Genomic DNA, 13,676 nt, shown 5'->3' with positions numbered 1-13,676 from the left:
GTTGATTAAATAAAGAGACTATATATAGTTTCACTTTTTATTTATTGTATATAAATACAACTCGCTAAAATCTTCAATATCAAAATATATCTCATTCTCTAACTGGTACGGCTTGCAAATAGTCAACCAATCCATAAATTCTTCAAACATATCTAAGTGACCTAAAGTTTCAGCCATACTTCTATTGACCACTAAATAGCTACCACTTTTAAAATGATTTTTAAAAAAATACCACAATTCTTTATGCTTTTCAGTGTCAACAAAAAAATCAAAAACATTTATTATAAATACATCGGAACATTCAACAACATCAGGTCGGTCCATTACATCTGAATGTATTACTTTTATTCTGTCTATATCCATAGTATATTGATTAATTATTTTTTCTTGGACCTCACAGCATTCTTTATTCATTTCAATACCAACTAGTTTTGATGCATTTGTTAAATAATAAGCCTGTAAAAAAAGGGAGTAAAAACAAAATGTTTTAAAAATTATACATTTTTCGTCTAAAGAAACATAATAGATATGAAACTTACAGCATATAATACAGTCCCTAATCGAGAACCTATATCTAATAGTTGTTTGTCTTCTAAGTCTTTAGGAAGTAATACTTTGAATATATATTGTAGGGTTTGTCTCGACATTGAATGTGAAATAAATATCAATTTCTGTAAGGAAAAAAATTTATAAGACAGCAATGTATGCTATATAAAATAAACAGACGGAAAATGGTTATTATTACCTGAATATTGCGAGAGTTACAGTCTAGACAATAGTATCTTTTGAGTTTTCCTTTTTTAACCAAAATTTCGACTTGGTCCTCATCATAAAGAAATTCATCAACATGGCAAGTATTATGTTTATCACAATCAGCTTGATCACCAACAACAGGTGGACTAATGGATTCAGTTGGCATAACTGCTTCAAATGGCACAACTTTCTTAATAGAATCTCCTATGTTTTTCAGCAAATTTTCCGAACTTCTAAGCACCTTTTTATTTCCTAAATCTATAGAATAAATAAATATGTTAGTGTTGAATTCTCTTCATCTATATATTAATCCGTGAAGCAAAAAAAATTGTACCCCTTTTTACGAAAATTCCGAGGACGGAGTATAAAATTTCGTACACTTACAGTCTATATAGAAAAGGATTGCAGAATACTAATATTTTTTTAAAAATAATGCATAAAAATATATTAAATCAATAAGAAAAACATTACACACGCTACCATGAATTTGACACACACACGCATATTATACTCTTTTGTCGATTTTCAGTCTAACTGAGGTAGGGCACAGCAGGAATTTCCTGCTCAAAATACGGAGCAGCCCGACTGGGGTAGTACCTCGACCTTACAGAAGATCACAGCAAAATAATACTGTTTTCAAGCAGTATTGTGTTCCTGTTGGTGAGTAAGGTGACCAGAGCTCCTGGGGGGATTGGGGATTGGGTCGGTAACGCGCTTGCGATGCTTCTGGTGTTGCAGGCGTCTATAAGCTACGGTAATCGCTTACCATCAGGTGAGCCGTACGCTTGTTTGCCGACCTAGTGACATAAAAAAAGTCTGTAATCAAATTGAAAAATTTTAAATTTTTAATTAGGGTCGAATTTCGACCTCTGGGCGACCACTAGTAAGTAGTACAAAAGAGGTAATTAGGCAAAGTGTAAAGTTTAGTAAGACTTAACTTTTTTATATGATTGTGAACATATCCACCTTTCAATCGATTCCAAGTCAGAATCATCAAGTTCGGATAATATTTCTAGTATTCTGCATTTTGCATTTACTATTCCGTCATCAGACATATTTTGGTAATAAAGTTTAACAACAATTTTCACTAAACTTTATTATGATTGATGATTATGAATATGATCATATTATGATTTTGACATTTTGAAAAGTTAGGTTATTTCACAGAGCATAGATACTTACAGAAAGGTTAAAGGGGCCTACTCAAAGCACTGCCTGCAGGGCCTGCTTGCAGTTACTGCCGCAGAGGATGTTGCTCCACAAAGCACTGCAAATCATTTACGCGGCATACGTTGTCGTGTTCACTTGTGTTCTCTTTGTCCTTGCCTAAATTCGTCAGTTTTTATAAATGGCTCCTACATTATTCAAACACCAAAAAATAGCATTGGGTTTGACTGTATTGAGTACTTGTAGCGTTCAAAAAAAAAAAAAGGAAGCACTGGTGTAAAAAAGTTTTATATTTACCGACCGCATATCTTTGTTATGATAATGATCGTGGTTAGTTTTCCAAAGACATGGCAAATCCCTATACAATTAGATTACGTCCCTCCACACCTCTTTTTCTCGCTGGCTCATTTTTCTTGAAGAAAACAGAGCCAAACAAATCTTTAATATAAAAATGAGTCGCTGAATGTGTTGCTAAGCGCAAAACTCGAGAACGGTTGAACCGATTTCGCTAATTCTTTTTTTTTTAATATTCCTTGAAGTACGAGGATGGTTCTTACGGAGAGAAAAATTCAAAAAAAAAAATTTAAATTTCCTGAAAAAGTCTAAAAACAACACTTTTCTATACTCCCATACAAAAGATTTGTGATAATACTTAAAAGTCAATTTGAACTTTAATACCATACGATAAAGTTTGTGTTAGGCGATACGAAGTTCGCCGGGTCAGCTAGTAATATAATAAAACCAAACCAACTAACCACCAACTAACTGATTAATTGCTAAATGACAACCACTGACAAGACAAACCCCAGGTCAAATAGAGTAGACAAACGTCGCAATGTACCGACGTAAACAAAATGGTGGTCTAAATCGGCCCGACCGAGCTACACATGTCCCTGATTGCAGTTTACGGAGTGGGGAGATCGTGTGTCGGGCTTGCAGAACGACACTGCGGCCCTGCGACAGGGTGAACAATTAAAATATCGGCCCTGCATGCATACATACAATACGATCGGCAGTGGCACTGCAAGCAGGGCCCTGCAGGCAGTGCTTTGAGTAGGCCCCTTATAATAGATAAAGGTGTTTTAATCTTTTTTTTTCAATTTATTGAGAGCTGGATACAAGGCTTTCGCTACTAATTACTTTTAATATTTTTACCAGTGTTTCCAGTATTATTATTTTTACGAAAACAAGTGAAATGTGTGTGCGTGCTCCCAATTCCGTGATACCAAAACCAAACCTTTAAATTTTTAAAGTTCGAAGTTCCATACAGTGTTGTCCGGACACGACATACGGATATTTGTCCTGCTTTCTGCTCCACGGGTTGTGGGTTGGATTTCCGCCTGATTCTGGGTGTAACATTTGTATTATTTCCATGTATATGTATAAAAAAAGCAGATCAGCCGACTGTGTGCTACTGTTACAAGCATTAAATTGTTTTGTGAAAACTTTACAGGTACTTTTGTATTAAATTTTTCAACCCTAGGTATTTTTCTCTATTTCGCCTTTTCTGCCTTTCACCCCGGTTTAAGTATGAATAGTTTAAAACCTATAAACGGTTAAAAATCTTTTGACGTGATAACGTCTTATAAATCGATGAACACCTGTTGCATGCACGAAAAAGTGTCACGTTCCGCCTGTGCAAGCGAAAACGCGGAACAAGCCATAGAGAGACGACACATTTATTTCTCTTCTCGTGTGACGTCGGAGCTAGCAGTTCGAAACAATTTAGTGATAATAAGTTAATTCAATTCATAACAGTATGCAATTTTTCATTAATTTATTTATGATATTATCAAGTAAAACTATCGTTCGTAAACCAGCTTTACAGACAACCAATTTTTTTCTTCAAGAATATAATTATTTTATCATTTACTAGCTGCGGCCCACGACGTCGTCTGCGTGAACGCTATACAGCACCAAAAATATCTACGATTATACCTTTTAAAATAACATTCATTTACCCGTTTCTTCTTTACATTTCATATCTACAGAAAAATCTCATTGATGGGGCTGCTTTAAAATTGTCTTGTCTACTTATATTCATTTAATTATGTTTATCGGCTTAGTTACTTATATTGCGTGATTTTTATAGTGTGCAGCTAGCTTATATAGCATGGTTATTAACATAATAACAACAACATTCAAATACGCGTCGTTAGATTACACGTTGTTACAGAATGCTTTGAGGAAATAAAGGTTCACTGCTCGTTCCTGATAGGTGATAGCATGATAATACGTAGCCTATATGTTGACCTGACTTCTTAATAATATTCGTGCCAAATTTGAAGTAAATCCATGCGGTACTTTTTGAGTTTATTCCGAACATACATACAGACAAACAGACAAACAGACAAAAATTCTTCGGTATCGATTATAGATAACACCTCAAGTTTTCTTTAAAAAAAATATTCAATGTATAGTTTTGACTTTCCTACCATTTTATTATATATATATATATATATATATATATAGATTATCATAATAGTAAAAAATAACTATGAGGACAAAAGAAAATACTCTATTATTGTTTATATTTTTAACAATAAGATACAGATTATTTCTTTCGAAATTACGCTTTTTAAAGTGCTTTTATTTAACCCTGTTTTACGGTACAGCTCATCTTCTTCTTTTACTTTGGCTCCCTGAAGGATTTGCCAATATGTGAGTGGAGCTTAGCTTATGTTATGAGAATCGTTAAGTTAGGGCAGAAAATTTTGCTTTGTGTAAGGCTTTGTGGGGTTTTGACCACATTCGCAAAGTGAAGAGTCCTTAACTCTAATTTTGTGAAGGAAGACAGGGGAGCAAGAATGACCTAACCTTATGCTGCAGACGAGTTGAGGTTACCCACTTTCTAGCCTTACTATACTTGAAAAACCATGGTTTGACAAGAATGGATACCTGTACACTAGTGTAAAACTTTCCTTTGGTTATACTGGAGTGAGACCAGACTTCAGACCAATCACGTATCATTCGTGTCTTTGCTAGTGAGATCAAATCATGGCTATAGACTTTATAGTGGCTGAGGCCACCTGATGTTGTTGCTTCTTTTGCGAAGAAATCTGCTTTCTCATTTCCTATAATGCCACTCTGAGCCGGAATCCAAGCCATCTCGACACGGATGTTTTGTGCCAGACACTTATGGAGGAGATGTCTAATTTTGAGAATAAAAGGAATCTTAAATTTAGACTTAAATGGATTATGTGAAATACTCTGCAGGCAGCTTCTGGAGTCCGAGAATATAACCGAGTTGTTTAATTGATCTGACTCAATAAACGAAAGAGCCTCCAAGATAGCCACAGCTTCCCCAGTAAAAACTGAGGAGGCAGGGGACATTTTACAGTTCAGAACTACATTAACTCTCGAAATCCAGACAGCTGATCCTATTCACCCATGTTCAGAAAGTTTAGAAGAGTCTGTGAATAAATGATACCAATCTTTGTGATATATTTAATGAAACAACTTTTTTTCGGATTTTATCGCGGTTTATTATTATCTTTTGATTCCCGACGTTTCGGATACTTTACAGCAACCATGGTCACGGGAGGACGGGAGGAGGGAGGAGGGAGTCCTCCCGTGACCATGGTTGCTGTAAAGTATCCGAAACGTCGGGAATCAAAAGATAATAATAAACCGCGATAAAATCCGAAAAAAGTTGTTTCATTAAATGAGTAAAATTCGCGTAAACATTAGAAAACTTTGTGATATATGTTTATGGCGTAGTTAAATTGCTGATTTGCTATATGCGATCCTTTATCTATACCAAGATTGAAAAAAATATTGGGAAGCAGAACTAAAGCATCCGGCTTCTTAAAACTGTCAGTTGTCAAATTGACTCAAATCAAAGAGTATAATTGTCAACACTCAATAGTCCAAATCTACATGTCAATTTGTGATTTACCAATACAAAATTACACAAATATTATGAATCATCAAACCCGTATCTCGAATTATTATCAATAAATGTTGTGTTCAAAGACAATATAGTATTTATTTGTGTCTTCTCTGAGTTATTTCTATAAAAGCAGTCGTATAAATAAAATGTGTTGTGCTATCGGTTTTTCTAATACCTGTTTTAGTATATTATTCTTCGGCAAATTACTTTAAACTTTTATATTGTGGATAGCTTATCATAAGCAAGTTCTACTTAACTTCAAATTACTTTCTTGCACTAATTTTTTTAAATTCCAAAAAAGTCCAAAATATATATAAACAACAAAATTCAAATCAAAGTATATTACCAGAAAAATGAGTGGAAAAAGCATAGGTGTCTGGATGTCGGACAAGAAAAGCCAAAAACTTAATTGGAAGGAATTAATTAAAGCTTGTAATTCACATGGTTATAACTTGGTAAAGGTATGTTAGTTAATTATTTATAAGTTTGTTTTTACATACATATATTCGAATTTATGTTTAATATTATTGTTCATTTAAATTTTATTTTGTAGAATATATTTTTTCAAGAAATAATCCTAATATTTTATTTACTTTCCAGTTAGATTTGGAGAGAGCTTTTGAAGACCAGGGAAAAATTGATGTTTTTTTGCACAAATTGACTGATCTCATAGCAGCAGCTGATCAAGGTGATTCAAAGGTAAAAATCTATTGTCTTTTTTTTTCGATTTTCTGCTGTCTACAAACTACTATTCTTTGCCTTGACGCTAAAAAATAAAATAAAATAAATAGTAGTTCACTTTTAAATTTTAATGTGAGACATCATTACTTCTAATATTTAGTTGCTTACATTATTTTTTGAATCATTATTAGTCATTCAAATTAGGAAAAATATAAATACTCGTTTGTTGAATGTAATTAGCATACAATAATGAGACAAATCATAAAATACATTATTCACATATTTTAGCTTACTATGCAAAGTTGGAATAAAATATAATCATTTATTTAAACTTTCTGTTGGTTTCAGGCAGCAAAAACTATAAGTCGGGTGGAGCAGTATTTGTCTAATCACACTAATATAACTGTGATTGATCCTTTAGATAATGTGAGGATTTTATTAAATAGGTATCTATTTTTATTTACAATTACCTGATCACTAATACTGCCGTCTTTATTAAAAAGGGCACAACTAACATTTTGTAAATAATGAGAAAATGGACTTTAAAATATTTTTTCTTTTTGTTGAAAAAAATCATCACAAAGCTATGTTTTCCGAAATTGTGCGAATGTAAATACTTGCATTTATATAGTACATATTAGACTATAGCAATATATTTCTTTTATTTTTATTTATTTATTTATTTATTTTATACTTTATTGTACACCACAAATATATTACAAACAAAGCATAAAGATAGTTACAGACAGTGAAGTACAATGGGCGGACTTATGGCTAATTAGCCATTTCTTCCAGACAACCCATTAATGCATATAATAAAAAAAAATCTTTTTTTCTTTCAACTTAACATAAAAAATAAGGTAAAAACAGAAATATTACGTTAAAAAGCTTGGCTTGCAGCAATTATTTGTCTAAAATGAAAAAAATTAACACAACCAGTAACAATCGTAAATAATATTCATCAAAATCAATAAAACATAGTTCACAGAAACAATAAAAAATCTTATGTTTAGAGATAGGAACAATTTATTATTATAATAGTAATGTATTAACTACCTCAGTAATTTAAATTTTTATCACAGTCACAAATTGGAATTAATTTCTTATTACTAAAACTTTACTTTACTTTGCACCAAATCTTTCTTGAACTAAAACTAGGTGATTATATAATCAGTAAGAAACACAAATTATTACAAAAATATTAAAAAAGAAGAAAACAAGAACTGCTACGTTAAAAAAACAAAAATACTAAACATTAAAATAAGAAATATCAAGACACTATATTAATTTAATTCTAATACCACTAAAAATTTCACTACGTTGAGTCTAAAAAAAATCAGTCTTGCTTTATTTTAGTTTTCATAGTTTTTAATCAAATCAACTGATTGATCATTCACAGGTAAAGTTTCCCAAAAAACCTTTCTGTTGGTGGGCATAAGTGGGCCAAGCTTTGTAATTATAGTAGATTTCCTTTCACTCGCGATACCCCTTGGAACAAGCTTCTGTCGTGGAGGTGGTATTCCTTGTTTGATATTTTTTAACTTAAGAAAATCTAGCTCAAAATATTCGTCAGAGCCATGACTGCTTTTGAAGAAAAGAAAATTAGATCCTCTTCGAAAATTTGCCTCAGAAATATTGTTCATGTAAACTCGCAGATTAGAATTTTTTATTTTAAATGTCGAAGAGCAGTCTTCATAATCGTAAAAATCTTGAACTCCCATCTTCTTTACTATGGTGCGAGAGCCAGTATCAGATACAGCTTTACAGAAGTCTTCAAAGTCGTAGACACGCTTTTTTGTTTTTAGAGATCGTTCTACTCTGTGGTGGAATTCGTCTGCAGCTATGAATGTATGACCGGTTTCCAAGTAGCGTAAAGTAATAGTTTCAAAGTTAACTTCTGCAGAGTTTACTAAATATACCAGATAAGAATAAAGTGTCCAGTTTTTATTTTGTGCTGCACAGTTATCCAGCCACAAAATTATGTGTTTAAGGTCTCGGTTTTGTATAAAAAAGGCCCTAAAGCAACTCGCGATGTCCTCTTTTTTTCTTCCAGATATTGCTTCATGCCATAAGGCTGCAAAAGTAAGACCCATTCCATGCATATGTTTGTCGCCGATTGGCACAAAACTTTGGTTAAAAACAATAAGCCGCGGGCAAAACATCGCAGTTTTGAACTCTTCCATTCGAGGTAACATTATAACTTTTTCTAAATCGACGGCAAATATTAGGGTGTCAGTGTCATAATTCCTCTTCTGCGTCTGTTTAGCAGCGTCATCTTCGTATTTTTTGCGAGCTAAAATATATCTCTCATGGTGTTCTTCGTAATCCTTACACTCCTTACAATTTCTGTGTCTAATCATTTCTTGATGAGGGTTGTGTATTATAAATTTTTCACATAGCTCACATTCTTCTTGGCCTAATTTTGTAAATGAGATATTAAGTTCTTTTACAAGTTTCAAAACCATAAGACACTTGCGTTTCAGGACCGGTTTCACAGTAATGCTTGTACATTATTCGTATATTAATGTCTGAAGGCAAATACATTTTATTAGGTGCGTGCTCACGTCTGTAGTGTGATACTGTGGGATTAAATGACATTATATGATCCGTAATTTTAGTAGGATCGATTTTTTTAGGATTCGGTTTGTGTCCACGGCCATCAATAAGAGATTCTGGGTACAATTCGGGCTTATAATTACTGTTCAGAACATTTCTTACTGCCTTACAGTTATTTTGGTTGTAGCCTAGGGTAGTGAGGAAAAAAGTCTTGCAAACAGGAACTTTGTTACCGTTTTCATCTGTCAAAAAATATGTTATAGTCTTCGATCGCTTGTAACGTTTACCTTCTTTGACATCTTTTTCTCTATTTTTCGGTCTATCTGGTTTTCTTGTACTGGTATTGCATAAAAAAAAGTATTTCTGTTCCATCCATGACATTTTCCAAAAATTATTATTAATTATTTTCCGAAACTCTTCTGAAAAGCGCCTTGAGCACTTTTTTTTGCAAATGTTTTCCTGGCAACCTGCCTTTACAAAATATTTAGTTAATATTTTTTCTTCATTCTTTAGTCTCTTTCGATCTCTTAAGCTAACGTTGTATGTTTTCCGCTTCCTTATACTCCCTTTCTTAGTCAGTTGAACTGTTTCCCCGTCCGATTGTTCAGGTGATTCCAAAATTGTTCTGTGTTTAATTTTCTGTGAACACGGTATAAAGTCGGATTCCGAGTCACTGTTATTGCTACTGATGTTTTGTTGGCATGTTATAGGTAATTCGTAATCTTTGTCTAATAATGAATCATCAGAATCAAAATCTGACCAAATTTCCTCACTTGATGCCTGTACGGAATTTTTAATGGCACTTGTTGATGGGACAGATATCTGTTCCTTTACAAAGTTTTCGTTGCGTAAAGCAGCATTTACTAATTTTGCGCTTCTTGATGACATATTGCTGAAAAAAAAATAGTATAATTATTATTGCTGAGCAATTACACTCGCTAAATAAATAAGTAAAATAAATATCTTATAACATAGACACACGGTCGTCTGTTCCTATGGTAAGAAACTTAATGCTTGTGTTACAGGTAACAGCCGACTGTTATAACTATATATTTTTTTATAAATATACATAGAAATGATACATATATAAATACAAATATTACACCCAGACTCAGGCGGGAATCGAACCCGCAACCCACGGTACTGAAAGTAGGGCCACTACAAATTGCGCCAACGGGCTAGTCATCAAAGTCAAAGCAACTGCAAGTTCAACTACAAGCTCTGTTCTCTAGCTTTTCAACTTCACACTTACAACTGCGACGTTATATATAGCGATGAAAAAGAAAGACAGACAAACAAACAAATACATAACATTTTTGAATATCATATCAAAAATTGACCGCTCCAGCGGGATTCGAACCCGCGTCTCCGACTGACCGTGTCGGCGCTCTAGCCAATTAAGCTATGGAACGATGTACCCGCTAGAGCGAAATTTTTGATATGATGATTTTTATTTTCGGTTTAAGCGAACCGTGGCGCCGTCTATAGTGAGTTCTTTACAGAGACCCGTAACTATTCAAAGTTTCATATTACAATGAAAATCTTTGACAGGAGACGACACCATGCTATTTTTAATATGTGCGATTTTATTTTTGTGTTACCCTCACATTAGGAATTCTTAACATTTTTGAATATCATATCAAAAATTGACCGCTCCAGCGGGATTCGAACCCGCGTCTCCGACTGACCGTGTCGGCGCTCTAGCCAATTAAGCTATGGAACGATGTACCCGCTAGAGCGAAATTTTTGATATGATGATTTTTATTTTCGGTTTAAGCGAACCGTGGCGCCGTCTATAGTGAGTTCTTTACAGAGACCCGTAACTATTCAAAGTTTCATATTACAATGAAAATCTTTGACAGGAGACGACACCATGCTATTTTTAATATGTGCGATTTTATTTTTGTGTTACCCTCACATTAGGAATTCTTAACATTTTTGAATATCATATCAAAAATTGACCGCTCCAGCGGGATTCGAACCCGCGTCTCCGACTGACCGTGTCGGCGCTCTAGCCAATTAAGCTATGGAACGATGTACCCGCTAGAGCGAAATTTTTGATATGATGATTTTTATTTTCGGTTTAAGCGAACCGTGGCGCCGTCTATAGTGAGTTCTTTACAGAGACCCGTAACTATTCAAAGTTTCATATTACAATGAAAATCTTTGACAGGAGACGACACCATGCTATTTTTAATATGTGCGATTTTATTTTTGTGTTACCCTCACATTAGGGATTCTTAACATTTTTGAATATCATATCAAAAATTTTGATTTTAATTTTCACTATACGAAAATATTTTTACCAGCAACTAACCCTTCTACGGTTTTTTAACAACATTAGTTGTAGTCTAGAAGGGTTATTTGTTGTTAAAAATGTTTAGATAAAAATAAATAAAAAGTATTAATAAGCATAGAAACAAGTAATAAAAATAACCTTACCAGAGCGACGCACCGACAAGCGTGGACTCGTATCGACAGGTTAGGCATAACTGGCGCAATTCCGTGAATACCTCGCCCCCCTCACTTTATTTATATTAATTGATATTTAGTAGCAAAGACATAACCGCCAGTGTGACTTTTTTAATTGCAATTTTTAAGACGTAGGTTTAATAATAAAGCCATAACTGCCAGTTGTGACCTTTCTTTTACATTAATTGTTAATGTGTTGGTATAAAAGATGAGCACAAGTGCCACATAAGCCTTTTATTTTTGACGTACGCCAGTTACGCCTTTTCAATTAAATATACTAAAATTTAAAGGTGGCTTATACGTCATATCTCTCAATGCGCCCTTTTCCTGTACTAAAACTTAAATAATGGTGTAGTTGTGTCCTTTAAGCTTATACTATCTCTGTTAATTTTGCTACTAAAAATACACAAAAAATTAGGCAGATAGACCTCTTTTTTCTGATTTCGAATATATATATATAACTTAATTTCGCAAAAAATGTTAGTTGTGCCCTTCTTAATTAAGACGGCAGAATAGGACAAAATATAATCTATTAATATCCAAGCCAATACAGTTTATTAAAAAAAAAAAAAATTTACATTACCTTTTTAGTATTAAAGATATAATTTTTTTTAAACTAAGAAAATAAAATTGTGAATAGGTATACACTATACAAGGTTTTTTTTTATATTTATAATGAAAATTTCAGGTACTCCTACTATTCAATATTACAAGATGAGTCATCATTTAAAAGTCTTGGAATTTTTACACCTGCCTTTGCGGAATTTACAACAAGCAACATAGAGCGCAATATTGAGATTATGAGGGAAAGAGGTGTAAGGTTTCCTATAATATGCAAACCAACTATAGCACATGGATCTAAATCAGCACATGAAATGGTTCTTATATTTAATGAAAGAGAACTCAGTGTAGCCAAACCTCCTTGTGTTGTTCAAAGTTTTGTAAATCATAATGCTGTTTTACATAAGGTGTTTTTCGTGGGAAACAGGTTTGTCGTATTAATTTATTTATTTTGTATTTTATTTTATGCAAAGAAATAGATGTGGCTATTCATGAATCTATGACCATATTGATCAAACCATCTGTGTATAACTTAAAAGTTATAAGCTATAGAATTAAAAATTTGTGTTTTGTTTATTTTGAAAATTTGTTTAGGCATAGTAATGTGTATTCCTTTTGTACACATCTTCATTGCATTGTTTTTGATTTTAAGATCATTTAAAAATGCGAACTTAGCTTCAGTTTAGGCATTAAATAATATAAATTATTTCATAGACTAAACTTGTTTTTTTAATAGATAGGTAAATTTTTTAATTTACATTTTATTATTAAATATATACATATACCATATTTACCTTTTGCAGGTATCATATTTGTGAAAGACCAAGTCTTAAAAATTTCTATGCTTCAGATGACTTAGATCCAATATTTTACACTACTGGAGAAGTTTGTAAGGCTGACAGTCAATCAACACTATCCATATTAGACCCCTATGATGAGACTGATATAAAAATGACTTTAAATGAAGAAAAAATAAAAGCGATAATACGTGTAATAAGGAAAAAAATTGGTTTAATATTGGCTGGATTTGACGTAGTTATAGACAATGTAACTGGAAACCATGCTGTCATAGATATCAATGTATTCCCGAGCTACGACAACTTCCCTAACTTTTTTGAACATTTATTAGACTGTATTGAAGATACAATACAAAAATCAAACAGTGATTGTTGTTTAGAAGATAATGAGTGGATAGAAGACTGTGGTGGAAACCATAGACATAATGGCTTAATTAATATAGGTGGCAGTCATAATTATGAAGTAATGGGTATGAATATTATGTAAACTAATGCTTAGATGGTATAAACAAAGGAACACTGATATTTATGTAAGCTCTGTAAAAATATTAAGGCCTTAGCTAGAAATATTTTTTAAACAGTTAATACTTTTGTGGCACCTGTAAATCTATGGGAATCGATTTTGTTTTATGAAGGTTTCCAAGAATAAGATTTACATTTATCAAATATGATTGTAATGTTGTTTGAGTGAGAGCGTATTTTATTGTCATAGATCTCCCGAGTCTGTGTGTAATATATATATGTACTATTTATATGTATTTTTATATATATATAGCCGATACCAGTCGGGTGTTAAC

General features: G+C 32.8%; 2 protein-coding genes and 1 long non-coding RNA gene across 4 annotated transcripts in view; 1 reads left to right on the top strand and 2 right to left on the bottom strand.

Moving 5' to 3' along the window:
- Positions 1–13,676, bottom strand: part of LOC123661253 — a 315,897-nt gene that overhangs the window by 49,389 nt on the left and 252,832 nt on the right. The gene's annotated exons all lie outside the window — the stretch shown is intronic.
- Positions 24–1,921, bottom strand: LOC123661249. Of its 2 annotated transcripts, none has more exons than XM_045596237.1 (4): positions 1,693–1,921; positions 746–1,013; positions 540–671; positions 24–456 (listed from the first exon to the last, which is right to left on the bottom strand). In XM_045596237.1, exons 1-4 carry the CDS (start codon positions 1,806–1,808, stop codon positions 31–33), a joined length of 942 nt encoding a protein of 313 aa, XP_045452193.1. In that variant the 5' UTR covers positions 1,809–1,921; the 3' UTR covers positions 24–30. The 2 variants fall into 2 exon arrangements, with proteins under 2 accessions (XP_045452193.1, XP_045452192.1); XM_045596236.1 differs by having other exon boundaries at positions 746–1,011; positions 1,720–1,921.
- On the top strand, positions 5,643–13,550 carry LOC123661248 (inositol-tetrakisphosphate 1-kinase-like). Its single transcript, XM_045596235.1, has 5 exons — positions 5,643–6,273; positions 6,413–6,511; positions 6,842–6,939; positions 12,210–12,509; positions 12,886–13,550. The coding sequence occupies exons 1-5, from the start codon at positions 6,166–6,168 to the stop codon at positions 13,364–13,366; spliced, it is 1,086 nt and encodes a 361-aa protein (XP_045452191.1). The 5' UTR covers positions 5,643–6,165; the 3' UTR covers positions 13,367–13,550.

The sequence above is a fragment of the Melitaea cinxia genome, chromosome 16, assembly GCF_905220565.1.
Source record: "Melitaea cinxia chromosome 16, ilMelCinx1.1, whole genome shotgun sequence".
NCBI classification, from domain to species: Eukaryota; Metazoa; Arthropoda; class Insecta; order Lepidoptera; family Nymphalidae; genus Melitaea; species Melitaea cinxia.
This window is presented reverse-complemented; position numbering and strand designations above follow the sequence as displayed.

Coding starts and splice junctions, on each gene's coding strand:
- LOC123661249 (XM_045596237.1), bottom strand. CDS start 1,808: ATGTCTGATGACGGAATAGTAAATGCAAAATGCAGAATACTAGAAATA. Junction 1,014..1,692: donor TGTTCACAATCATATAAAAA/AGTTAAGTCTTA, acceptor TATTTATTCTAT/AGATTTAGGAAATAAAAAGG. Junction 672..745: donor GTAACTCTCGCAATATTCAG/GTAATAATAACC, acceptor TTTTCCTTACAG/AAATTGATATTTATTTCACA.
- LOC123661248 (XM_045596235.1), top strand. CDS start 6,166: ATGAGTGGAAAAAGCATAGGTGTCTGGATGTCGGACAAGAAAAGCCAA. Junction 6,274..6,412: donor ATGGTTATAACTTGGTAAAG/GTATGTTAGTTA, acceptor TTTACTTTCCAG/TTAGATTTGGAGAGAGCTTT. Junction 6,512..6,841: donor CTGATCAAGGTGATTCAAAG/GTAAAAATCTAT, acceptor TGTTGGTTTCAG/GCAGCAAAAACTATAAGTCG.